The 27,269-nt window shown below is 49.4% G+C and overlaps 1 protein-coding gene across 2 annotated transcripts in view; it reads right to left on the bottom strand.

The window, feature by feature from the left end:
• Positions 1-27,269, bottom strand: part of NOL4 (nucleolar protein 4) — a 666,365-nt gene that overhangs the window by 367,825 nt on the left and 271,271 nt on the right. For both annotated transcript variants that reach the window (XM_085605684.1, XM_085605683.1), the window contains exon 4: positions 7,898-8,009. In XM_085605684.1, coding sequence (XP_085461810.1) covers positions 7,898-8,009 — 112 coding nt within the window. The remainder of the gene's footprint in view (positions 1-7,897; positions 8,010-27,269) is intronic.

Below are 27,269 nucleotides of genomic sequence, written 5' to 3'. Positions count from 1 at the left end.
CGTTGTCAGATTGGTAGTTAGGTGCTACAAAATCGTCTCTACTGTATGGATGCATTTTCTCTGTGGAAAAGCGTTTCAGATCTTTACTCAGTTTTTGAATTTTGTTTTGCGTCAAATATTCCTTCGTCTCGTTCATCTCACGGTTAATCTCTTCTAATTTCTTTTTGTATACAGTAATATGTACCATGTTTTTGAGTTTCGCCTCACTTAGTTGGATCTTAATCGTGAGGGCTTCAGTTAGTCTTGTCGCGGTTTTAATTATGAGGACGAGGTAGTCTCTGGTGCACTTCCATGAGATGGCTGACCAGTCTTTTCTGAAGGCTAAATCTTGCAGAAAAATTCTAGGAGCATTGTGGACCCAGAGGCCTCTGGGTGCAGCGTTTGCGCGCAAGTACTCCGTCATGATGACGCCATGGATAGCGGTTTTTACCTGTTCCTTCTTGTCTTCGGATAATGTTTCCCAGTCATTGTTTTGTGCTAGGGTTTGCGTTAGGTCTCCATCTTGTAAGAAAGATGAGGGGGCAGCAAGGATGGCGTTGATTTCATCCAAAGAGTAACTTAAGCCTAAGTTCTCTGCCATCTTCTGGGGAAGGGAGGGGCAAGATAAGATCGAGTGATCCATTCTCCCTTGATTATTTATGACTAGCTGGAAGCCGTTTGGATCACAGCTTCTTTTTCCCTACTTTGATTGTATCATATTTAGCAGCGCACAGCTGTGGGAATCATCCCTTTATTCCTGTATTTACAAGGAATAACCAGATCTCAGTTACTGTCAACCTCGATCTTATCTTGCCCCTCCCTTCCCCAGAAGATGGCAGAGAACTTAGGCTTAAGTTACTCTTTGGATGAAATCAACGCCATCCTTGCTGCCCCCTCATCTTTCTTACAAGATGGAGACCTAACGCAAACCCTAGCACAAAACAATGACTGGGAAACATTATCCGAAGACAAGAAGGAACAGGTAAAAACCGCTATCCATGGCGTCATCATGACGGAGTACTTGCGCGCAAACGCTGCACCCAGAGGCCTCTGGGTCCACAATGCTCCTAGAATTTTTCTGCAAGATTTAGCCTTCAGAAAAGACTGGTCAGCCATCTCATGGAAGTGCACCAGAGACTACCTCGTCCTCATAATTAAAACCGCGACAAGACTAACTGAAGCCCTCACGATTAAGATCCAACTAAGTGAGGCGAAACTCAAAAACATGGTACATATTACTGTATACAAAAAGAAATTAGAAGAGATTAACCGTGAGATGAACGAGACGAAGGAATATTTGACGCAAAACAAAATTCAAAAACTGAGTAAAGATCTGAAACGCTTTTCCACAGAGAAAATGCATCCATACAGTAGAGACGATTTTGTAGCACCTAACTACCAATCTGACAACGAATCCAGTGCCAACTCTTCTAACAATTCAGATTACAGTGGAGAAGATACCACACAACAACGTAACCATAGAGGTTCCAACAGACGCCAACTGAGACGCAGACCAAACACCTGGCGAAACCCAACCTTTGGTGAACACCCACCTCCTCTTTTTCATCCATTTGTCCAAAATTACCAAGGATGGATGAATCCTTACCAAACAGTACCACCTCCATTAGGTCCCTATATGGGACCCTTCCCTCAACAACCACCGTCTTTTTTAGGGAGAGGCCGGTCCAACCAGAGAGGAAGGAGGAGAGGCGTGACATGGTTAGACCAAGAAAGGCAAATACTAACCAGGAGCATGTCCAACTTGAACAAAGACAAACCGAGCACAAGCACGACTCACTAATCTTCAACATCTCCGATACTCTACTTACAGAAGAACAAGAATCTGTACTAAACAAAGGTCTTGGCTTCGTACCCACCCCACCACTGGACATTTTTAAACTGCAAAGTGAAGTGGCCCATTTTTGCAGAACACTGAAACTGAAAGCCTTCTTTCAGGGTAAAGAAGATAATACCAACAGAGGAGACACCTCTCTGAGACCCAAGTCAACTTTTTGTCCAGCACAACATCAAGTCCCAGTTGAGATTCAAACGTTTGAACAAGCAGTCATGAAGGAAATCAATCAACTTGGTGAGACAGTCAGAAAACCGTTTATGAATACCACAAACAAAGAGAAAAAGGCATTGGAAGAACTAAAAACACACCCAAACATCATCATCAAACCCGCCGATAAAGGCGGAGGCATTGTCATTCTCAATAAAGAAGGCTACCACGCACAATGTCAAGAGCTACTATCTGACGATAAATTTTACAAAATAATAACAGAAGATCCCACACCCAGATTACAACGAACTATCAATCTTATGGTTGAAGAAGCTGAGACAAATAGGTGGATCTCAAAGAACGAAGCTTCTTTTTTACGTACCACTCTCCCACGAACGCCATACTTCTATTCTCTTCCGAAAGTGCACAAAGCAAGAAAACCTCCACCTGGTCGTCCTATAGTATCTGGGATTGGCTCAGTTCTGGAACCCCTGTCCCAATTTGCTGACCAATTCTTATAACCCATGGTCCAACGGACACCCACCTACCTCAAAGATACACGTGATCTTCTCAATTACCTAACAGACAAGAGTTTCTCCAGTGAAACAATGCTGCTTGTAGGACTCGATATAGAAAGTCTTTATACGAGCCTACCACAACAAGCCACCCTGGACACCCTGGAAGATCTACTGTTCCAACAAGAATGGCTATACCATACGCCTAGACACTTTGTCTTAGAATGCTGCAGACTGGCCCTGACTGAAAACTTTTTCGAATATGAAGGTACTCTCTACCAACAATGCCACGGTACTTCCATGGGAAGTACCTTCGCTCCAAGCGTGGCAGGCCTCTACGTGAGCAATTTTGAGAGTACCTACATATTAAATGACACCAACCCCTTCCTCCCAAGAATCCTTTTCTGGAAAAGGTATATAGATGATGTCATCATGCTCTGGGAAGGTACCGAAACCAACTTACAAGAATTTCACGACTGGATGAATATTCAAGACCCTTGCCTCAAGTTTACCTTTGACGCAGATAAGGAACACTTGGACTTTTTAGATCTCACCATCTACGTTGAAAATGACACCATTAAGACTAAGACCTTCTTTAAAACAACGGCTAAGAACAGCCTGCTCTCTTTCAACAGCTTTCACCCGCGTCCACTACGAGAAAATCTGCCTTACAGCCAATTCCTTCGTCTCAAAAGGAATTGTAGTGAACTCAGTGAGTATAAAATGCAAGCACAAGACCTTTCGAACAAACTCAGGAAACGAAACTACCCTGAAAAAATAATCAAAAAATGCCAGAAGAGGGCTCGTAACCAGCCAAGAGAAAGCCTCCTAGAGTTAACACCGCAAGTCACATCTGCTGAAAAATTGACCTGTGTCACTACCTACAGTACTGTAACAAACTCAGTCAAGAAAATCATCAACAAAAACTGGCGTATCATCACGTCTGGCAACCTCACTTGGTCCAAACCCATGTTTGCCAATAGACGAACTCGTAACTATAAAGACATTTTGGTACACACACGTCCACCAGACGTCAAACCTAATCCAAGTCAGAGTACCTTGTGGTCCCTACCCCCAGTCACTGGCCACTTCCCATGTGGCAATTGTTCTGTTTGTTCCTTGACGGAAACTACCAAAACTGTCATCTTATCACCAAAATTGACCTGGACGATGAGACAACATACCAACTGTAACACGACACATGTAATTTACATGATAACCTGCCCATGTGCTCTTAGGTACATTGGAATGACTTGCCGTAAGATCAAACAAAGAATATGCGAACACCGAAGTAACGTCAAATGCGGACGAGGAACTACCAAATTGAGTTCGCACTACATTGAACATCCACACACTGTCAATGAACTGAGATGGATAATTCTTGAAACACTTGTATCCAAAACATCCAATGCAGAGAAATTACTCTTCCAGAAAGAACAAAGATGGGTTCACCGCCTTCAAACTAACATCATGGGACTGAATGACGATATTCCATGGCTGAGTATGTCATTGTAAACAGAGATAGGGCTTACATCACACCTCTACATTGCATCCCAACTAGGCTAGGTTGAGAATTTCCCCCCCCCTATTCTCCACGGTATTTAGAAATATCGGGTCTCTTCACACTCCATGTGATACTCAGAGCCCACCATCAGCTCATTGTACTCTCTATATACAACGAGAAACTACAACGATAACGGCTGCTTTAACATCTCACCAACCATATCTGTGCCCATTCCACATTACTGAATAAAGTTGTAAAGGCACTATATTTCATCCCATCAGGGCTAGGTTGAGATTCCCACCTTGCCCCCCTTTCTCCACGATATTTAGAAATATCGGGTCTCTTCACACTCCATGTGATACTCAGAGCCCACCATCAGCTCATTGTACTCTCTGCATACCACGAGAAATTACAACGATAACGGTTGCTTTTACACCTCACCAACCATATCTGTGTCCATCTCACATGACTGAATAAAGTTGTATAGGCACTGACACGGCCCGCACCAGTCCTCTTTCTACTTCAGCTTATCTCACTATTTAAGACACACCCCTAGCCTTCATGTGCATACAGGAAACCAGAGTCAGCACAAGTCGTAGCGGACCAATGCGGTACGGAGCCCTCTACTTCAACACAACCATGAAGACACGTAACGTTATTCTGTTGAATCTCCCTTGTAATGTGCGGTCTCTTCTTGTCTTTATTTGCATAGTATTAACGCTGCCTGTATCTTCGTACGGAGCTCGTACTGTGAAAATATCAGGTATTTTTCTTTAGTCAAATTGAACGCCTAGTCTGTACTAGAAGCATATTAGAATCAGCAGCTTTCAGATGACTCCTCATGAAGCGCGCGCTAAACTTCACCATTGATGCTTTACGTGTTTAATTTAACATTCACAGCCGCAACCTTAGACAAACGCAGACAGAATAACCCCTAATCGCCTCTGGTATTGCTCACTAAGGGTCTCCTTGCGGACTAGCACGTAACCACTAACATTATATACTGCCTTATTCTCGAGCAGTCCTACCCGCCCCCGCTTCATGAATAAATATTTGTTGTATGTCTAATATTTGTTGTATGTCTAACATCCATCTACCAGTCGCTGTCTCCCCAGGGCATTGCGATTTAGGTTCTCCTAGTAAGAGCGATGGTTCAAAACTTCACTTGCTGATCAAAATGTATACCAAAAGTATATAAAGACTTGCCATTTATAGTTGCTTTCATATTGTTCAAATTACGTCAATTTTGCAGCTCCTTTGGCGATTTCTACCCCTTACAATTACTAAGGACGCTCTTATCCACTTCCCCTCTTTTTCCCCCGTTTTTTTCTGTATATAGGTACTAATCCTGACGAAGTCCATCTGAATTGACATTGGAACTTCTACATGTAATTGATAAAAAAAAAAATTTTCAATTCACTTTATTCACCTGAGGTCCTGAAGAAAGCTCCCTGACCCTCCTCTGGGCTTTACAAGAGCTGAAACATGTCGACCGTCCACTACGTTTAATATCGCAGAGGATTCATCACAAATCCTATCTGCAATTTGACCTTTTTAACGCTTCCCCAGCACCTATCAGAATAAAGACTTTTTTATAGGTAGCATGAGGAACACTTCTTTTTAATCACTCACTTGAGCACTCCTCACTTTTTTATTTTATCATTTTTTCCCCTGATCACTACTGGAGAATTCAGTGGTTCCCTCCGGGTTGGAGGATGCATGGAATAAACCCAATGATGATGCTATCACGTATTTAAAGGCGGAGAACCAAGATATACCGCCCATACATATCTTGACGTGATTGAGGGTTTTTTACCTATATCAGATACAACCACCTGAACCCTGGTGCCAGCAACAAGTGATCCATTCTCCCTTGATTATAAATGCAAATGGATACAATGCCACAAAATAAAAAAATGTTAAGCAATTAATGAAATACTAAATTAATATAAAATAAGTACCAAGTTGCAACATGGGAAAATTGTTTAACTTTGAAACTAGAACGTTTGCCAACACAAGTATGTTTTCTCTGTCTATTGGGCAAGTATCGCAACTTTTCACAAGCACTGTCACTTTAAAGAGGGAAAAAATGCCGATGAGCGTTGTCATGTGATCAAGGTCCAGGAAGGACCGAAACGCGTCATGGCCGACTAAAGAATACACTACTGATTGAGCACTGAAACGTGGTCCGTGCCTGCTTTCTTAACCTGGAAGGATGTACGGCGTGAAGCAGCGTTCGTGAATATATATATATATATATATATATATATATACATATACACACACACATACACATATATATATATTTCTCAGCCCATTAAATGACGGGATTAGGACAATAACAGTCTCCATTTTCTATTAAAATGCATTTAAATTGATATTGTTGAGACAAACTGTAGGAAACTGGCACTCATTCATAGGGTTATGACGCTTGAAATAAAGGTCACCTAAGCATCAACATAAGGCCATACATGTTGGTACATCTACAGCCAGTACATCCAAGTCACTACATTGACCGCCAATATATCATCCACATAAGTTTGTAATGTTTTTTCATCACTACTCCGAGCCCAAAACATCATTCTACACCATGTTTTTCCTGTTTATTTTGCCACATTTCGTTAAATAATTATTGCCTTTCTTAAACGTAATTAGACCTTTTTGATAACTGGTCCCAGCAGAATTACCAGGCCACTCACAATGAAGGCCATAGAAGGAAAGAGGCAACAACCTGCCAAGTGCCTACTGGTGGCTAGCTCCTCTCTGCCCACCTCATGAGGAGCCTCTCAAAGGGGTTGGATCAGGAAAAGAGGGCAACAGTCTTGAGGAGGGGAGCATGTTGAATGAACAACCCTTTCTGGGTGAGCCGTGGCCCATACATCCAATTTCAGCCTCGGATAAATTCTGAACTCCTCTTTCTATGTAGTCTGTGACTTAAAGCCTCTGTTCTTGACGTTCTAGAAGCGCTTAATTTGTGCCAGGCTTTCTGGTGCTTGACACCGAAACTTATTGCTTAACACCAGCATGTGTTTATGACTGCCCACCACATGGTGACGCTCTCAGTCTATTTTTAAAGGAGCACTTTTGCAGATGGTTTAAAAATGCAATATACATTAGAAAGATAATACTAGCAGCACATCCATGTCATTCGTTAAGGTTTGGGTGACCTGAAATAGTGCAATTTGTCACATTTGTAGCAATGTGATTGTTAACAGTCAGTATTGGTACTACCATTTGGCCACGCGCTGGCACAGGCAGTGGAAGGTACAAGCTGCCATGACCTCCTTTAAAATACCTTGGGCCTTTGGCACTTTATTTATTTATTATATAAATTGAGTATTGCACTCTAGATCCTTTTTCACTTTCTCTTTCTTTAAACTTCGCCTAGCATTAGAGTGGCTAATTCCCTTTCCCTCTAAGGGCTGACCAATCACTGCTGCGGGACCCCGCCGCTGACATGGCTGACATTGAGGCCACTGAACTTCCACAACAGAGGTTGTCTCTTGGCCCAAAAGAAGATGAGTTTCTTCCTCCAGTGCCATTTATTGGAATACAAAATTCATGCCATACGATCCATATTCATTCATTCCCCTTTTTGTGAGTCACTTGCTCCGGGACGTAGATAAACACGAGATATTCTTTTCAATGCACAATTTGTGTCTTTTTCTGCATGTTAACTCCCTGTTTTACACCAGAATGCACCTCTGCTGAGAAGTGCTGGCACTCGCCCTTCAAAATGAAAGAAATGCAGTACTCAGTCCCTGACAGTACCTGCCCATTTAAAGCACTTCTCTGAGTGAAGCAAGACAGTCTCAAGTGAAGCAAGAAAATGTAAAGGATAATTGAAAAGCACGAAGTTATAACAAGCTAAACAAGTGCATTTGACACCAATCCTACCTTTGTGCTCGGCACCATCTGGGTTTAAATGCATTCTCTTCTGACACTCCGAGCAGCTCATTAGAAACCGTGTCACTGCCTCCCTCGGCAGGAAGGCGTACGTCTCGGAGATCTGCAGTGAAGAGGAAGATGTAGGTGTTAGTACAATACAAACAGGGGGAACACGAGTTAACATAAACTGATTACTGCGCCAGGCATGCGGTGAAGCGCATATCACCATAATGCCAGGCGGCACAATGAAAGCATGTTCTTCAAACCCAGCACTACATCGAGGAACAGCAGCCTAATCCGACTGCGTGTTCCCTAATGACTGCCTACACTACGGTGGCGACGTGGACACACCAATCTCTCACTGGCATTTCAGGCGCGTTCTGCCTTTCAGATTTACAGTTAGCACTTACAATTATGATGCGATATTACCAATAGCAGAAATCCAACAATGGCAGCTCTCCCGTCTTTTACGAGGAGGGTTGCCACCTTTGTTAGAAAAAAACATGCTGGCCGTTTGTTTACTATCCTAGGATAGGCAATAACTGGTAGGTGAAAAAGAACGGGTGAAAAAACGTATATCAAGATTCTTTTGCACCATGGCATTATCTCTGTTTGCTTTAAGAACCATCCTGAAACAAGTTCTCGAATACTTCTTATAACTGATTTCTTTTTTTTTTTTTTTTTGAAAACCTTTATTTCGAAATTCAGGACACAGCTATTCAGCCGACAGCCCGAAGGTTCAGCAGCATTGCAAGTTAGATACAGTAATGCGTCCCGGATACAGTACGAAGAGTGATGCAAAGGTCCAATTTTAAATAAACACAGAAAAAACACACAACAAACCCCAGCAAGGCAGAACATTGAAATCCCATGGCGAAAGCCCCCAGGGGAGGCAGGGCCCCACTCATCTACTAAGTATAAGACTGTGTGCGGAGGAAGAAGGGGAACAGCAGAGGCCCAGAACAGGTACCAAAACCAAACTGTGCTGGAAGGTAGGTCAGGGGGAAAGCTGTTCCTCGGGAGGTTCCAGATCCGGGGCAAGACATATTCCCCCCCTGTATTGGTTCCACCGCCCCCAGATGGCATGCCACTTCCGGGGGCGACCTCTAGAGCAGTAGACCGCCTTCTCCCTAAACATGCTCCAATCCATGTTCTCCTTCCACGCGGTCAGTGTAGGGGGACCCGAGGAGCCCCATAATCGCGCGATATCCCTCTTAGCCACCATGTTACCCAGAGTCACCCATTGGGTCTGTGCCTCATCGAGATCAGTGGGCCCCCAAACGTTCAGGAGGCAACACCGCGCCTCCGGCTGTACCACAATGCCCGTCACCTCCCCCATAACTGCATGGACTCTCCTCCAGAACTCCACAATGACCCCACATTCCCAAATGATGTGCAGGAAAGTACCCACCATACCACATCCCCTTCTGCACAGGCCATCCTCTGAGAATCCCATGTGGACCAGCCTTGGCCCCGTAACATACACCCGGTGCAGTATTTTAAGCTGCACCAGCCTCAGACGCGACGGGATCGCAACCTCCTTAGGCGAAGAAACCGCTGACTGCCAGTCCTCATTATCCAACTCGAGGCCATCCCTGGTCCACTGTTCTCTCAGCCCCAATAGCAAGTCTGCCCGGACGTTTATCAACTTCTTATATATGAGCGAAATCGTGCTCTCGGGCATATGACCATCAAGGACTCGGTCCTCAAGGGGAGAGGACTCCGGCACCTTCTCACCCTCCACTAGGACTGATCGAAGGGCGTGACGAAGCTGGATATACCTAAAATACTCTGAAGGCCCTAGCTCAAACTCAGTCTGCAACTCCTCGAAAGACTTCACCCTCCCCTTATGCATCACATCCCCCACCTTGGATATCCCTATCAGATCCCACTTATCAAAGCCCTTCGTATGCCAGAGTCTTCCCAACCTTTCCGATTCAAACAATGGGGTAGCGAGGGTTAGCCTGTCCTTCCAGCCCAGCGAGTCGGTCGCCATCTTCCATACGCGCACCGCCACACCTGTGGGCCCCGTGAGGGACGAGTCTAGGGACCGCGAATACAACGCCCTGTAGTAGTTGCCGCCGCGCAGCAGCCACCTATCCATGGCATACCCAGGGCTGAGGGCAGGGCCGTAAAACCCATGGTTGATCGCGCTCAACTGCGTGGCCCAGTAGTACCGTCGGATGTCTGGGAGCGCAATGCCCCCATCGTACCATGGGAGCGTCAACTTTGAAATAGCTATTCGCGGCCGCCCATCCCACAGCAACGTCCTTTGGAGGCCTTCGACCTCCCGAAAGTATTTAGCCGGTACCCAGTCCAAGGTGTTCTGGAGGGCGTAGAGGAAGCGGGGAAGAGACATCATTTTGAACAGGGCCGCACGCCCAACAAGGGAGAGCGGCAGCCTCCGCCAACCTTCAACATCTCGCCTCAAGCGTGCCAAGGGGGGGAGCAGGTTCCTCTCATAGCGCACAACCGGATCCATGGATATAAAAATCCCCAAATACACAAAACCTTGCTGGGCAACCTGTATCGAACATGTTCTAGGGATCGGTGGGACCTCGCCACTAAGAACGTACAAGTACGATTTGCCCCAATTAATCACAAGCCCCGAGTTCCTACCGAACGATGCGAGTACGTCACAGACCACTATAAGTGACTTCTTTGGTGAGGCAAGATACAGCAGGATATCGTCGGCATAAAGCGAAATACGGTCCTCGTGATCAGGCGACCACCGAAGGCCCCGTATATCCGGGTGCCAACGTATCCACGCAGCCAACGGTTCAATAATGGGATAAGTGGTGCAGCTTTGAATTTGTTGTAATAAAATTCAAATGCCCCCTTCGTGGAACTGTGAGAGATTCTCAAACAATGCTGAGTTCAGTTAGTGGGAGTCACTAAAACTTTAAGGATAAGAAATAAACATTCACTTTTTATTGAGCTTTTAGTGTTCGTGTCCTTGTTTATCTTTTCAGTGAGAGCTCTGACACACTGATGAATCACAAGAAGAACCACTTTAATAAACTATACATTCTGATGGAATCACTGGCCATTTTGCCAGCTAATGGAACAAGGAATTTCGGCCAGGAAGGTGGTGATGCGGGGGGGGGGGGGGTACGGGGGTGAGGCGGGGTTCTCAGCCAATATAAAAAGAAGGCAAAGTGAACTTTGACTGGTGCACAATGGACAAAAAGAAAAACTCTTGATCTCAAAACATTTCCTCTGAGCTTACGATTCCCTACATGTTTCCTTTCCGGTTGGAAACCTCTTGTCTTTGAGCCGTGTGCAAGACCAAAACACTAGGTTGACATACACCGTGTTACTTATTTTAATACAACGTTTATCACGTGCGGATTCTTGGGCCTTGGCTGAGAAGCAGAGGTAAAGAACAGAAGTGCATAGGAGCAGGGCAGGCATTCAATAGTTTACGATTGCAAAATAATATTCTACTGTCTGCAGTGCGGGCAGGAGAAGGCTCTAAAGACCCCATGCTGCAGCCGTGTTACTAGCTGCCAAACAATTACTGCAACCTGCAAAGAGATGAATGAAGGCAAGGGTTAGGTCACAGTACTCCTCCAATCACAGGAACAGACACAGTGGTACGGGATGACAGGGGAGCTACACAGTAGTGTTCAGTTGCAGTACTGGAGAGGCAGTCCTGCCACGTATCATGCATCAGGTGTGACGCTAACGCATTTCAGTGTGGTGCTCCGCATCACCGCACTAAAATGCATTGTCACGCATAATGCAATAGTCTCAGATGTCAAAGAAAGCACACTGCAAACAGTAGTAGCTGCGCGTTCTAGTGCCTGTGCTGGCTGCTCCCACAGGCTTCGGGCAGTTTCACCAGCTGAGCAGGCTCTCTTAGCCTCACAGTGGCAGGCAGTCAGTGCTGCTACAATGTATCTAACTGATTTCCGCTGCGCGGCGGTGCTGAGTGACAGTCTCAGACTGGCCGTAGCGCCACAAGGATGTGACGTCACACGTCCTGCTAACATCGCGCAAAGTTATGTTTGATGAGGCCTCTGCTGCTAACTGGCTCGTCGTCATCTTGCAGAGCCTGACTGTTTTGCGGGCCTGGCTGCGTTCGCTCACACCACACTGCTGTTCGCACCTCAGACCTGTCCTGCCCTGCAGTCAGGCCCCTGTAGCACAGCGGGGACTAGGCGTAATTAGGCCGATGACACCACTTTCACTCTTGTGGCCGGAAGACCCTGAGCGGTCTCCGGCCGTTTATTTATCCCCTCGGGTCGAGCCCGCCCCGAGGGGTGTAGGGATGCGAGAAAAATGCAACACTGTAATAGAGAGCCCGGGTGGCTCTCTACATCCCTCCTTTCTTTCAGTTCTGGACCACCAAGTCCTCCCAATTTATGGGAACGTATATACAAAGTCTTTTAGTCTCTGATTGGGCGCAGGATTCGGCCGGACACCATATTTCTGGCTCCGGGAGCTGGAACCTACCAGCAGATTGGATGAAGTGCTCTCAGATGACTCAGTTGGGGTGTCTTGATGGGTCAACCTGGCGGCATCCTCGTCGGGGTGACTCCAGCGACGGACTCCCCACGCTTGGGGAGACAGGGGGGAAAGAGCTCGGAAGTGTATCTTGATAGTCGGATACTTCTTGGCCCGGCTCCCTCTCGGACGCCCTTTTGAAGCTGGACACATTCCTTGTTACGAAGTGCTGTCCTTTTTGGGCAGTGACCATGGTCCCTTGAATGCCCAGCATGGTCCACACTTCTGGCTCGTAGGGCGTCCGAAACTTCCAACCGGGGTGTTGGTCTTTGATCACTACCCAGTCTCCCACCTTTAGCTGAGGTTCTTGCGCCCTGCGTGCTTCGCTGGCTTTCCGGTTTGTCATCTCCCTCCTTGCTTAGATCGCCTCATCGTCCCGCTCCACAGGCACCCATGTTGGATCCGACGGGATGCTGTTTCGTGGGGCCCGCTTTAACAGTAGATGAGCCGGAGCACACTTGGTTGTGCTGTGAGGGGTGTGTCGATACACGCCAAGGAATTGGTCGAGAGCTGTCTCGGCGTCTTCTCCTTCATCCACAGCGATGCGCAGCGCTCGGTTGAGTGTCCGCATCAGACGTTCCACTTCCCCGTTTGCTTGGGGCCATAACGGGGTGATCTTTCGGTGTCGAACTGCCTTGTTCTCAAGGTACTCTTGGAATTCTCGGCCCCGGAATGGAGGTCCGTTGTCGGATTTTACCTCTTCAGGCAGCCCCATCATTGCAAAAATCCGGTCCAGGACCCTCTTCACCTGTGGAAATGCTGTTGACGTTACTACTTCAACAATGGGGAACTTTGAGAATGAGTCAACCATGACCAGCATGTGACGTCCATCTGGGAAACTCCCAAAATCTAGGCTGATGTGTGTCCAGGGGGCCTTGCTCGGTTCTTCAGTGATTACAGATGCAGGTGCGGGATCTTCTCCGGTGATCGTACAGGCGTGGCAATGCCTCACCATTTCCTCCACCATGGAGTTCATCGCGGGGAACCAGACCTTGCTTCGCAGCCTGCCCTTTGTCTTCGCCATCCCTTTGTGGCCAATGTGTGCCAGTGAGAGGACCCGTTTCTGCAACTTCTCTGGGACTACTATCAGGTGCCCTCTTAAAACAACTCTTTGTTCCCCCACACTGAGTTCATGGCGGACTTGCCAGAGCTGTTGTCGGGCGTGACTGACTTCGGGCTGGAGGACGCGGGCTTCATCCATGAAGTGTGCCCATCCATTGTTCTCCAGCGCCTCTCTCACTCGGGACAGCGTGTGGTCTTCCTGGGTGGCCCAGGCAATTTCCTTGAGCGTCATGGCAGTGGGACACGCCACTTGCGACACCATGTTTACGAACGCCTCAGTGTTGCAAACCTCCGCTGATGGATCTGAGGGCGACGCCGATTCGGGGTGCCGGGATAGATAATCAGCTGGGTTTTGGGCACCGGGAAGGTAGATGACCTTGTAGTTGTATGACTGCAGCTGCACTGCCCATCGTTCAATTCTCGGGGATGCCAGCCGGGATGAGCCTGCAAAAAGTGGGAGTAGGGGCTTGTGGTCTGTCACAACGTTGACCTCCTGGCCGCACAGATACAAGTGGAAATGTTGGCACGCCCACTTGATTGCCAATGCCTCCCTCTCGATTTGAGCATATCTGGCCTCCGTATGGTGAGGGATTTGCTCGCGTAGGCAACCGGTCTCCAGATCTCAGGCCCGTGTTCCTGAAGGAGGACTGCTCTCAGGCCCACTGGGCTGGCATCGACGACCAGTCCTGTGCGCCGCCTTGGATGGAAATAGGCCATCAGCGTCTGGCCCAATAGCCCCTCTTTGATGTCATTGAACGCCTTATTGGCAGCCCCGGTCCACTCCCATTTGTGATCATGACGTGTGAAGGTCCGGAGCGGTTCCGACATGGCAGCAAGGTTTGGAATGAAACGCCCGCAGTAGGTGGCCATGCCGAGAAAACTCCTCACTTCGGTGGGGTTCTTCGGTGTGTTGGCTGTGCGGATGGCTGCAGCCTTCTTGGGGTCCACAAGGAGTCCCTCTCGGGTGAAGGTATACCCGAAGAAGTCAACCGTTTCTTGATAGAAAGAACACTTGGACCTGTGCAGGGTTAAACCGCAGTCTGCTAGTCTCGCCTCGGAGATGATTGTGGTGGTCCTCTAGCATGTATGAGAACACTAGTATATCATCACTAAGGTTGATCACACCTTGCTGCCCAGACAGTGCTTCCCTGATGGCATTCTGGAAGACTTCGGCTGCCGATGATACCCCAAAGCTGAGCCTCTTATACCTTGGGAGACCAACGTGCGTCGAGAAGGTGGTGATATACCTGCTCTCGGGCTCCAGTTCCAGCTGATGATAGCCAGCATTTAAGTCTAGCTTAGAGAACCACTTGGCTCCATTTAGGTCTGCCACTATGTCATCCATTGTGGGAGTGATGTGGCGTTCTCTCTTCACGGCCGTATTTGGCAGCCTCATGTCAACGCACCAGGCTGCTTGGGTTTGGAAGCCACAACCAGCGTGGACACCCATGGGGTTGGGCCAGAGACCTTTTCAATCACATCGAGGTGTTCAAGCTTTTTCAGCTCTTCCTCCACATGCGGGCGAAGATTGAATGGCACCCTCTGGTGCCTGAGAGCCACAGGTCTTACAGAGGGGTCGATGTGAAGTTTGAACTTCTTGCCCTTGAGCTTCCCCAGTCCTTTGAAGAGAGCCGGGAATTCCTTCAACATCGCTTCAGCGTGGGAGTCGTGGACCTGGTTGGCAGAGAAGATGAGTCCCAAGTCCTCAGCTGTGTGGCAGCTGAGCAGTGTCCCTTTTCGTCCCTCGGTGATGTGGAACCTGATCTCAGTGGCGTAGCTTCCGCTTGTGACTTTGGCCTGAATGACTCCTCGGAGAGGAAGCGGATCAGTCCCTCCGTATGCATAGTTTCGAGCCTTGGAGGGCGCAAGCGGTGGTCGAGGTGACAGGCGATCATATTGTTCGGAGTCCATCACATTGACGGACGCGCCGGTGCCAATGAGGGCTTGTACATCAGTGCTTTCAACTGAGACGGAGCACATGGGAGGTGGTCTTCGGCGACAGTCAGTTCTACAGACGTACGACACCACAAACACTTCCTCGTCATCATCTTCATACACCGGGCGTCATTCCTGTGGCTGGTCCTCCACGATCGCTGGTGAATCGTCGAGAGAGAGCTGGCGAATCCTTTGTGGCATGCCTCTGAGCCTCGACGAGGTTTGTCTGAACCGTCCGCCGTGGCACACTTAGGCGTAATGGTTCAGCCTCCCTCAGCGGGAACACGTTTTCCCTTTTGCCCAACAGAGAGCCGTCACGGGGTGATCTTCTCCACAGTATCCGCACGGCCCTCCTGGTGACAGCCTGGGCGCTTGTCGAGTCGCGGTGGGGCGTCTTTGGATTGCTTCACCCCTCTCCTCTTTGATCGGCGGGTGCCTGGGCGCATGCGAGACAGCAACGGGCGTGCGAAGGGCGACTTCCATTTCCTCCGCTCGGATGTCCGACAGTTCATGGGAGCGGGCCAGGACCAGGATCTCGTCCAGCGAGATCCCTGGCTGACGAAGGATCAGTTTCTGCAGGAGTTTGGAGTGGCATCCCAGGATTATTTGGTCCCGTATCTCCTCCCGGTGGTCTGTGAACATGCACGAGGTGGACAGCCGGCGTAGCCGTGCATAGAACATGTCGACAGACTCTGAGTCCAACTGTCACGCTCTTCTCAACTTGAAGTTTTCGAAATCGGGGTTGAATAGGGGGTCAAAGTGCCTGTTGAGTGCGGCGACCGCCGCATCATAGTCGTCATTTCCTGTGTTGGGGAGCGTCTCGAAGAGGTCATATATCTCCGCGCCTCCCTAGTAGATAAGAAACGACCGTTTCACGGTGCCGTCTGTTTCCCTTGTCCCTTTGAATTAGTGGTTGAGCCGTCCAACCCACGCTTTCCATCTTGGTGCAGTTGTGGCAGGGTCTGAGGCTTCACTGAAAGGGGGTAGAGGTGCGATCTCTGTGTGGCTGTGTCCTGGGGGAGGCGCATTGGCACCCCCAACTGGATTGTTTCCCCCATCTTGCCGGGCAGCAGCGCCAGCCGCCGGAGGGTTGCTCATCGCGACCGTATGTTGATGCGCAAGTGCGAGGGTGTGGCTTGGGAGCTGGAGATCCGGTCCTGGGCGTGCGTGTCACCAAGTGGCTGCGTGCTTCAGAGTGTTCCAAGGAGTCACTGTCGTGCAGTAGGTGATTCGCCCTTGGTGTAGGCCAGTAGAGAGGGGCCAGGTAATCGACTCAGGCTACAGTCCTCATTGTCCCGTGATTACCCTTTTCTTTCTCTTCTTTTTTTTTGCTTTACAGTGTGGGAGCGCACGTAGTCCACAGCCTACACCCCTCTCCCGCCGGAACCAGAGGTGCAGATCCCCCAGATTGGATGCACACGGCAGTGTCCTCTCACTGTGGTAGCAGGGTTGTGCCTGGTGACCTTCCTATGCTGTGGGAAGATGACCCAGAGTGTTGTTCAGATTGAGGACAGGCAGCTGGCAGGGCAGCCCAGTATTGGGGGCCACGCAGGAAGAGGGCAGGTGGGGGAGCCGAGCGCTCCAATAGAGGGTCCAACGCAGCACCCACGAGGCAGGGGGCGAGAGCAGACGTGCTCCTGAGGGCTGCAGCGAGTAGGGAGCAGATGGGGCGGCCCGGCCGCAGCGAGACACACAGTGATTCAGCGCTAGCGCGGCAGGCACTTACCCCACGTGACCGCAGGCCGCAGTGAGCACCGCCAGCTGACCGCGCTCCCGCAGAGCAGGGAGACGCGTGGGCGGGCACAGGCTGAGAGGCAGAGTCAGCAAGGACAGCGGTGCAGCTCTGGACGCCGCCGAGCCTCCAGGGTCAGCCGGCAGTAGTAGACATTGGCTGGTGTAGGGCAGAGCGGGTGGGCTCCGCGAGCTGACTGCAGGTAACCGGGCAGGTGGGCAGGCACGTGTGGTGTGCAACCGGCCTCGTCACCAGTGTAGTGCAGTGGGGCCTAGGCGTAATTAGGCCGCAGCAGCGCGATAATCAAAGACACGATGACACCACTTTCACTCTTGTGGCCGGAAGACCCCGAGCGGTCTCCGCCGTTTATTTATCCCCTCGGGTCGAGCCCGCCCGAGGGGTGTAGGGATGCGTGAAAACTGCAAAACTGTAATAGAGAGCCCGGGTGGCTCTCTACATCCCCCACACTGGGACAGGACAGGCCCAGGAACTAATAATGGCAATGCTGTTGACGTTACTACTTCGACAATGGGGAACTTTGAGAATGAGTCAACCATGACCAGCCTGTGACGTCCATCTGGGAAACTCACAAAATCTAGGCTGATGTGTGTCCAGGGGGCCTTGCTCGGTTCTTCAGTGATAACAGATGCAGGTGCGGGATCTCCTCCGGTGATCGTACAGGCGTTTTTATTTGAGAGGAGCCCGGGCCGGCCAACTCGAGGGTACTGGGTGGGTGAGGGAGAGGGCCCTGCTGTATCATGCAGTCAGGAGACCACGGTCCGGTGAGAGGGACGGTCCTCACCGGTATAGAGAATCACACCGGGCCGGCTGGGTAAGCATGAGGGCAGAGAAAGAACAGAACAAGTCGAGGGGATTCACACATTCCCCCCCCAGCAAGCATGATGTGGGCAGCCAGCACAGAGATAAGCAAACCAGGCATCCGGCACGTGAGGAAATGGAGCTGCTCTTGCTGGCAGCAGGCAGGCCATCACTGCAACTAAATTCAAGCAAGCAAGTGTGCACCTGGCCCTGAAATCACGGGCATAAATTAAAATCGGAAATAAAGTTCAAAATGTGCTTTGGCTTACCTTGCCTGGCTTCCTTCAAATTCCGCCCACACATCACGACCCCTGTCACCCGTACTACCTCCCAGCCACACACAGACTTCACTTCAGACTGTAGACAACACACACTGGCAGATTGCACGGAAAGTCGGAGGCCATTGAAATAATTATTCAACGTGGGCAAAAGATAATGTCCACAGCTGAATTCAGAAAAAAATGCACAACAGATAGTGCTCGGCCGAGACAGGCTTGTTTCAATATCTTTATGAATGGTTACACACCGATTTTGGAGTAATATATTGCCTGCATAGGTAGAACGCACTCTACGCGCCCTTAAAAAGTCCTAGTAATGCACAGCACTTTGATGCGCTATGTTCGTTGCATATATGTCCTAAGTATCTGAAAGCCTCCACTTTTGCGCTCTTTGTTGTTGCGCCTTGATGTGGTATGTGTCGCTGAGCACGTGACAAATGAGAAGGAAATGTGTTGTGTGACCACTGCACTAAACGGTGTCTTGCATGCCGAGCGTGGAGTGAGCAAATGAGTGAGAGCTCAAGTCAAAGCCGTTACCGAAATGCCATAGGTCTCTGCAGGTAAACACTGCCTTTAATTACAGCAGTGCTTTTGAATTGAGCCTTTGTGCACTTGACATGAGTTCAAGTTACATTACACAAGGTCAAATTAACCTTTTAAAGCACTTTACCCGGTTTTCGGTCTCTAGATTCTCTTTCAGTCTGTTTGCCCTGTGTTTATAATTGTAAGTGCCAATTCACCCATACCTTTGTGCCCCATTTCTGTGTCTCTACGTTTCAGTGTGGGTTCCCTGTGCCTCTCTACCCTTTGTCTGTATTGAGTTGTAGTAGAGATTCTCAATGCACAAATGGTTGTAATTTGTGATATTTCTATGTTTCACTTATTTTCATTGCCTCATTTTGCACTCTAGAAAGTGTCACTCGTACTCATTGAAATGTCACTCACAATGACACTGAAATTATTAAAATGTCACACATGGCAATCTGAAACCTTGGCAGCTATGGAGAGGAGCAGTCACACTCACCTCTAGCCCTGTGGCATGACTCCAGTATGCAGTTCAATGTGCAATGCTGGACATGCACTGCATACATGTACATGGCATTTCCATGTTGCTTCGCTACTTTTCGTGCCAAATTTATTCCCATTTCTATGAAATGCTGAAACCTGTAGGCACTGCCTACTCCGGCTACGTTCTGTTCGCTGCTGACTCATGACGGTCGTGTAGGTTACGTTACTGTAGTGTAGTAGCATACACCATCCTTTCTTAGACATCAGCATTGACCCTCCTCAGTAGTGTCAGTAACACAGTACCCTCCACATGGTGTCAGGACCACAGTACCCTCCTCTGTAGTGTCAGTACCACAGTAACCTCCACAAGGTGTCAGTACCACAGTACCCTCCTCATGGTGTCAGGACCACAGTACCCTTTGATGGTGTCACTACCACAGTACCCTCACCAGTGGTGTCAGTACCACAGTACCCTCCTGATGGTGTCAGTACCGCAGTACCCTCCGAAGTAGTGTCAGTACCACAGTACCCTCCTCATGGTGTCAGTACCACAGTACCCTCCTAAGTAGTGTCAGTACCACAGTACCCTCCTCATTGGTGTCAGTACCCTGCTCATGGTGTCAGTGCCACAGTACCCTCCTCAGTAGTGTCAGTACCACAGTACCCTTCACATGGTGTCAGTACCACAGTCCTCTCCTCATGGTGTCAGTACCACCGTACCCTCCTCATGGGGTCAGTACCATAGTACCCTCCTCATTGGTGTCAGTACCCTCCACATGGTGTCAGTGCAACAGTACCCTCCTCAGTAGTGTCAGTACCACAGTACCCTCCTCAGTAGTGTCAGTACCACAATACCCTCCTCATGGTGCCAGTACCACAGTACCCTCCTTATGGTGTCATTACCACAGTACCCTCCTCATGGTGTCAGTACCAAAGTACCGTCCTAAGGAGTGTCAGTACCACAGTACCCTCCTCATGGTGCCAGTACCACAGTACCCTCCTAAGTAGTGTCAGAACCACAGTACCCTCCTAAGTGGCGTCAGTACCACAGTACCCTCCTCAGTAGTGGCAGTACCACAGTACCCTCCTAAGTAGTGTCATTACCACAGTACCCTCCTCATGGTATCAGTACCACAGTACCCTCCTAATTAGTGTCAGTACCACAGTACCCTCCTCAGTAGTGTCAGTACCACAGTACCCTACATGGTGGCAGTACCACAGTACCCTCCTCATGGTGTCAGTACCACAGTACCCTCCTCATTGGTGTCAGTACCCTCCTCATGGCGTCAGTGCCACAGTACCCTCAACATGGTGTCAGTACCACAGTACCCTCCTCGTGGAGTCAGTACCAACAGTACCCTCCTCATGGTGTCAGTACCACAGTACCCTCCTTATGGTGTCAGTACCACAGTACCCTCCTCATGGTGCCAGTACCACAGTACACTCCTTATGGTGTCAGTACCACAGTACCCTACTCATGGAGTCAGTACCACAGTACTCTTTTCATGGTGCCACTACCACAGTACCCTCCTAAGTAGTGTCAGTACCACAGTACCCTCCTTATGGTGTCAGTACCACAGTACCCTCCTCATGGTGTCAGTACCACAGTTCCCTCCTAAGGAGTGTCATTACCACAGGACCCTCTTCATGGTGCCAGTACCACAGTACCCTCCGTATGGTGTCAGTACCACAGTACCCTACTCATGGTGTCAGTACCACAGTACTCTTTTCATGGTGTCACTACCACAGTACCCTCCTAAGTAGTGTCAGTACCACAGTACCCTCCTTATGGTGTCAGTACCACAGTACCCTCCTCATGGTGTCAGTACCACAGTTCCCTCCTAAGGAGTGTCATTACCACAGGACCCTCTTCATGGTGCCAGTACCACAGTACCCTACTCATGGTGTCAGTACCACAGTACTCTTTTCATGGTGTCACTACCACAGTACCCTCCTAAGTAGTGTCAGTACCACAGTACCCTCCTTATGGTGTCAGTACCACAGTGCCCTCCTCACGGTGTCAGCACCACAGTACCCTCCCCACGGTGTTAGTACCACAGTACCCTCCCCATGGTGCCACTACCACAGTACCCTCCTCATGATGTCAGTACCACAGTACCGTACCCATGGTGTCAGTACCACAGTACCCTCCTAAATAGTGTCAGTACCACAGTACCCTCCTAAGTAGTGTCAGTACCGCAGTACCCCCCTCATGGTGCCGGTACCACAGTTCCCTCCCCATGGTGCCAGTACCACAGTACGCTCCTAAGTAGTGTCAGTACCACAGGACCCTACTCATGGTGTCAGTACCACAGTACCCTCCTCATGGTGTCAGTACCACAGTGCCCTCCTCATGGTGTCAGTACCACAGTATCCTCCTTATAGTGTCAGTACTACAGTACCCTCCTAATGGTTTCAGTACCACAGTACTCTCCTCATGGTGTCAGTACCACAGTTCCCTCCTAAGGAGTGTCATTACCACAGGACCCTCTTCATGGTGCCAGTACCACAGTACCCTACTCATGGTGTCAGTACCACAGTACTCTTTTCATGGTGTCACTACCACAGTACCCTCCTAAGTAGTGTCAGTACCACAGTACCCTCCTTATGGTGTCAGTACCACAGTACCCTCCTCATGGTGTCAGTACCACAGTTCCCTCCTAAGGAGTGTCATTACCACAGGACCCTCTTCATGGTGCCAGTACCACAGTACCCTACTCATGGTGTCAGTACCACAGTACTCTTTTCATGGTGTCACTACCACAGTACCCTCCTAAGTAGTGTCAGTACCACAGTACCCTCCTTATGGTGTCAGTACCACAGTGCCCTCCTCACGGTGTCAGCACCACAGTACCCTCCCCACGGTGTTAGTACCACAGTACCCTCCCCATGGTGCCACTACCACAGTACCCTCCTCATGATGTCAGTACCACAGTACCGTACCCATGGTGTCAGTACCACAGTACCCTCCTAAGTAGTGTCAGTACCACAATACCCTCCTAAGTAGTGTCAGTACCGCAGTACCCCCCTCATGGTGCCGGTACCACAGTTCCCTCCCCATGGTGCCAGTACCACAGTACGCTCCTAAGTAGTGTCAGTACCACAGGACTCTACTCATGGTGTCAGTACCACAGTACCCTCCTCATGGTGTCAGTACCACAGTGCCCTCCTCATGGTGTCAGTACCACAGTACCCTCCTTATAGTGTCAGTACTACAGTACCCTCCTAATGGTTTCAGTACCACAGTACTCTCCTCATGTTGTCAGGGCCACAGTACCCTCCCCATGGAATCAGTACCACAGTACCCTCCTCATGGTGTCAGTACCCTCTTCATGGTGTCAGTACCACAGTGTCCTCCTCATGGTGTCAGTACAACAGTACCCTCCTCATTGTGTCAGGGCCACAGTACCCTCCTCATGGTGTCAGTACCACAGTACCCTCCTAAGTAGTGTAAGTACCACAGTACCCTCCTCATGGTGCCAGTACCACAGTGTCCTTCTCATGGTATCAGTACCACAGTACCCTCCTCAGTGGTGCCAGAACCACAGTGTCCTTCTCATGGTGTCAATACCACAGTACCCTCCTCATGGTGTCAGAACCCGCCTCATGGTGTCAGTACCACAGTCCCCTCCTCATTGGTGTCAGTACACTCCTCATGGTGTCAGTACCACAGTACCCTCCTTATGGTGTCAGTACCACAGTACCCTCCTCATGGTGCCAATACCACTGTACCCTCCTTATGGTGTCAGTACCACAGTACCCACCTCATGGTGCCAGTACCACAGTACCCTACTCATGGTGTCAGTACCACAGTACTCTTTTCATGGTGTCACTAGCACAGTACCCTCCTCATGGTGCCAGTACCACAGTACCCTCCTAAGAAGTGTCAGAACCACAGTACCCTCCTTATGGTGCCAGTACCACAGTACCCTCCTCATGGTGTCAGTACCACAGTCCCCTCCTAAGGAGTGTCATTACCACAGGACCCTCTTCATGATGCCAGTACCACAGTACCCTCCTTATGGTGTCAGTACCACAGTACCCTTCTGAGTAGTGTCAGTACCACAGTACCCTCCTAAGTAGTGTCAGTACCACAGTGCCCTCCTCACGGTGTCAGTACCACAGTACCCTCCCCATGGGGCCACTACCACAGTACCCTCCCCATGATGTCAGTACCACAGTACCATGCCCATGGTGTCAGTACCACAGTACCCTCCTAAGTAGTGTCAGTACTGCAGCACCCCCCTCATGGTGCCAGTACCACAGTTCCCTCCCCATGGTGCCAGTACCACAGTACGCTCCTAAGTAGTGGCAGTACCGCAGTACCCTCCTTATGGTGTGAGTACCACAGTACCCTACACATGGTGTCAGTACCACAGGACCCTACTCATGGTGTCAGTACCACAGTACCCTCCTTGGTGTCAGTACCACAGTGCCCTCCTCATGGTGTCAGTACCACAGTACCCTCCTAAGTAGTGTCAGTACCCCAGTACCCTCCTCATAGTGCCAGTACCACAGTATCCTCCTTCTGGTGTCAGTACCACAGTGCCCTCCTCATTGGTGTCAGTACCACAGTTCCCTCCTCATTGGTGTCAGTACACTCCTCATGGTGTCAGTACCACAGTACCCTCTTTATGGTGTCAGTACCACAGTACCCTCCTCATGGTGCCAGTACCACAGTACCCTCCTTATGGTGTCAGTACCACAGTACCCTCCTCATGGTGCCAGTACCACAGTACCCTACTCATCGTGTCAGTACCACAGTACTCTTTTCATGGTGTCACTAGCACAGTACCCTCCTAAGTAGTGTCAGTACCACAGTACCCTCCTAAGAAGTGTCAGAACCACAGTACCCTCCTTATGGTGTCAGTACCACAGTACCCTCCTCATGGTGTCAGTACCACAGTCCCCTCCTAAGGAGTGTCATTACCACAGGACCCTCTACATGGTGCCAGTACCACAGTACCCTCCTTATGGTGTCAGTACCACAGTACCCTTCTGAGTAGTGTCAGTACCACAGTACCCTCCTAAGTAGTGTCAGTACCACAGTGCCCTCCTCACGGTGTCAGTACCACAGTACCCTCCCCATGGTGCCACTACCACAGTACCCTCCTCATGATGTCAGTACCACAGCACCGTGCCCATGGTGTCAGTACCACAGTACCCTCCTATGTAGTGTCAGTACTGCAGTACCCCCCTCATGGTGCCAGTACCACAGTTCCCTCCCCATGGTGCCAGTACCACAGTACGCTTCTAAGTAGTGTCAGTACCGCAGTACTCTCCTTATGGTGTGAGTACCACAGTACCCTACACATGGTGTCAGTACCACAGGACCCTACTCATGGTGTCAGTACCATAGTACCCTCTTCATGGTGTCAGTACCACAGTGCCCTCCTCATGGTGTCAGTACCACAGTACCCTCCTAAGTAGTGTCAGTACCACAGTACCCTCCTCATGGTGCCAGTACCACAGTGCCCTCCTCATTGGTGTCAGGGCCACAGTACCCTCCTCATGGTGTCAGTACCACAGTACCCTCTTAGTAGTGTCAGTACCACGGTACACTCCTCATGGTGTCAGTACCACAGTACTCGCCTCATGGTGTCAGTACCACAGTACCCTACTCATGGGATCAGTGCCTCAGTACCCTCCTTATGCTGTCAGTACCACAGTACCCTCCTGATGGTGCCTGTACCCCAGTACCCTCCTAAGTAGTGCCAGTACCACAGTACCCTCCTCATGGTGCCAGTACCACAGTACCCTCCTTATGGTGTCAGTACACAGTACCCTCCTCTTTGGTGTCAGTACCAGAGTACCCTCCTCACGGTGTCAGTACCACAATACCCTCCCCATGGTGCCAGTGCCACAGACCCCTCCTCATGGTATCAGTACCACGGTGCCCTCCTCATGGTTTCAGTACCACAGTACCCTCCTCATTGGTGTCAGTACTACATTAACCTCCTCGTGGTGTCAGTGCCACAGTACCCTCCTCATGGTGTCAGTACCCTCCTCATGGTGTCAGAACCACATTGTCCTCCTCATGGTGTCAGTACAACAGTCCCCTCCTCATGGTGTCAGTACCACAGTACCCTCCTCATGGTGTCAGTAGCACAGTACCCTCCTAAGTAGTGTCATTACCACAGTACCTTCCGTATGGTGTCAGTACCACAGTACCCTCCTCATTGTGTCAGGGCCACAGTACCCTCCTCATGGTGTCAGTACCACAGTACCCTCCTCATGGTGTCAGTACCACAGTCCCCTCCTCATGGTGTCAGTACCACAGTTGAGCCAAAGTAATATACAGGGTACACAATTTCCTTATGAAGACTGGCCACAACCATCACGCCTTGCCCGCAATCCGTATAGGACCATGAAATGTTGCAACATACTCCAAGCTGTAGGAGGTGCCCAGTTGTAGCCCTTGTATGAAACGCCAACCTGTACAGACCTGTGCATGCCTTGGCTGGTAGGCTGTCCGATAGAATAAGACACTGGTGGGGCTGGAGGCTATACAGTCCTCCTCTGTACTACTAGGTTGCTAAAGTAATGTTTGAAGTACTTCTTTTTGCAGTTTCAATGTCCTCATGTAGTTTCCTTAGGCTCTTGTTTCTTGAAGATTATGTTTCCACAGTTTCTTCAACTCTTCACTTAACACACGTAGGTTCCTCCTCAAATAATCATCGCCATAAAATATTGTAGTAAAATGACATCCAGTAGTCCAGGGTAAATTATGTGAGATGTTTATTTAAGTAGATAAAAGCCCCTCCAGGAGCAGCCTTCCTGCTGCTCAGCCCATTCTCCATCTGACTCTCTCGCTCAACCAACATTCCACTGCATCGCCATACACCAACATTCCACACACTCAGTCACACTGGCAAGCAGCAGGTATAACAGCAGTACCAAGGATACCAAGAGGAACTGAGCCAGGAGGGCCAGGACCAGAGCAAGAAGGATCAGTACCAAGACGACCAGGGGCAGGCTTGGGATTACAAGGAGGGCCATGACCATAGGACGAGAGACACAGAGTATCAGTTGGCGCAGAAAGACTAGTACCTGGGGGTAGCAGGACCAGGGTGAGGAAGATCAGGAGAACCACAATAGCTCGAGCCAGGAAGACTACGGAGACTGAACCTGGGGGTATAGGAGGACCAGCACCATAATGACGAGGCTCAGAAGGACCCAGACAAAGAGAACCAGGACCAAGATGGCCCAGGCGATTAGATGCAGTGCTAGAAGAATCACGAGTACAAGACACAGGGCCAAGAAGACAAGAGCGAAGATGGGAAGGCCTAAGAGGACCAGAACACAAGATGGCAGGGGGACCGATGGGGACAGCTGGACCAGACCAGGAATCGGATGAGCAGGGTCACAAGAATGGAGAGAGCTCATTGACACGAGAGAGTGAGCAATAATTCCAGCAAATAACCCAGGAGCATACCGCAAAAGAACTTGAAGATATGGAGTCGATTCTAGGTGAACCTTTATTTTCTAAATATCTGTTTGGTGCTCCTGCAGATGAACCTGCAGTATTATCAACATCACTACTGTCTTCTTACCTCCAGGATAGATGGTGATATTCAAAGGGCAATTCTAAGACACTGGTAGCGTTTGCACCAATCGCTGTCTGGAACAAAATGCCTTGAGTTAAAGATCATCATAGTCTCTATCAAAGCACAAATTAAAGCAAGAATCATCAGTGAAGATAACTGCTCATCATACAAGTCACCAACGTCACTGCCAATGCCCGAAATAACTCTTGCTTATGCCCATTACAACTTTTGCGATGGACACAACTGGCTTGATGAACACGAACATCCTTATGAGATTAGCTTTCAGATGATGAAAGATAACACCATCAACCCATCTCCCAGAAAATCAACAGCAGTCTTGATTGTGTCAGCCATCTTCTGGCCTGTTTCCAGACATCCTTTACACAGCAAAGTCAAGGAAAGGACAAGAGTATGTGAAACTAAGCCACATTTCATTCATTCATTCATTCATGGAAGCTTTATTGCGGTTATTACAGCCAAAAAAGCACATT

This window comes from Triturus cristatus, chromosome 5_1 (assembly GCF_964204655.1).
Source record: "Triturus cristatus chromosome 5_1, aTriCri1.1, whole genome shotgun sequence".
NCBI lineage: Eukaryota > Metazoa > Chordata > Amphibia > Caudata > Salamandridae > Triturus > Triturus cristatus.
Note: the sequence above shows the minus strand (reverse complement) of the source record. Positions and strands in the feature narration are given on the sequence as shown.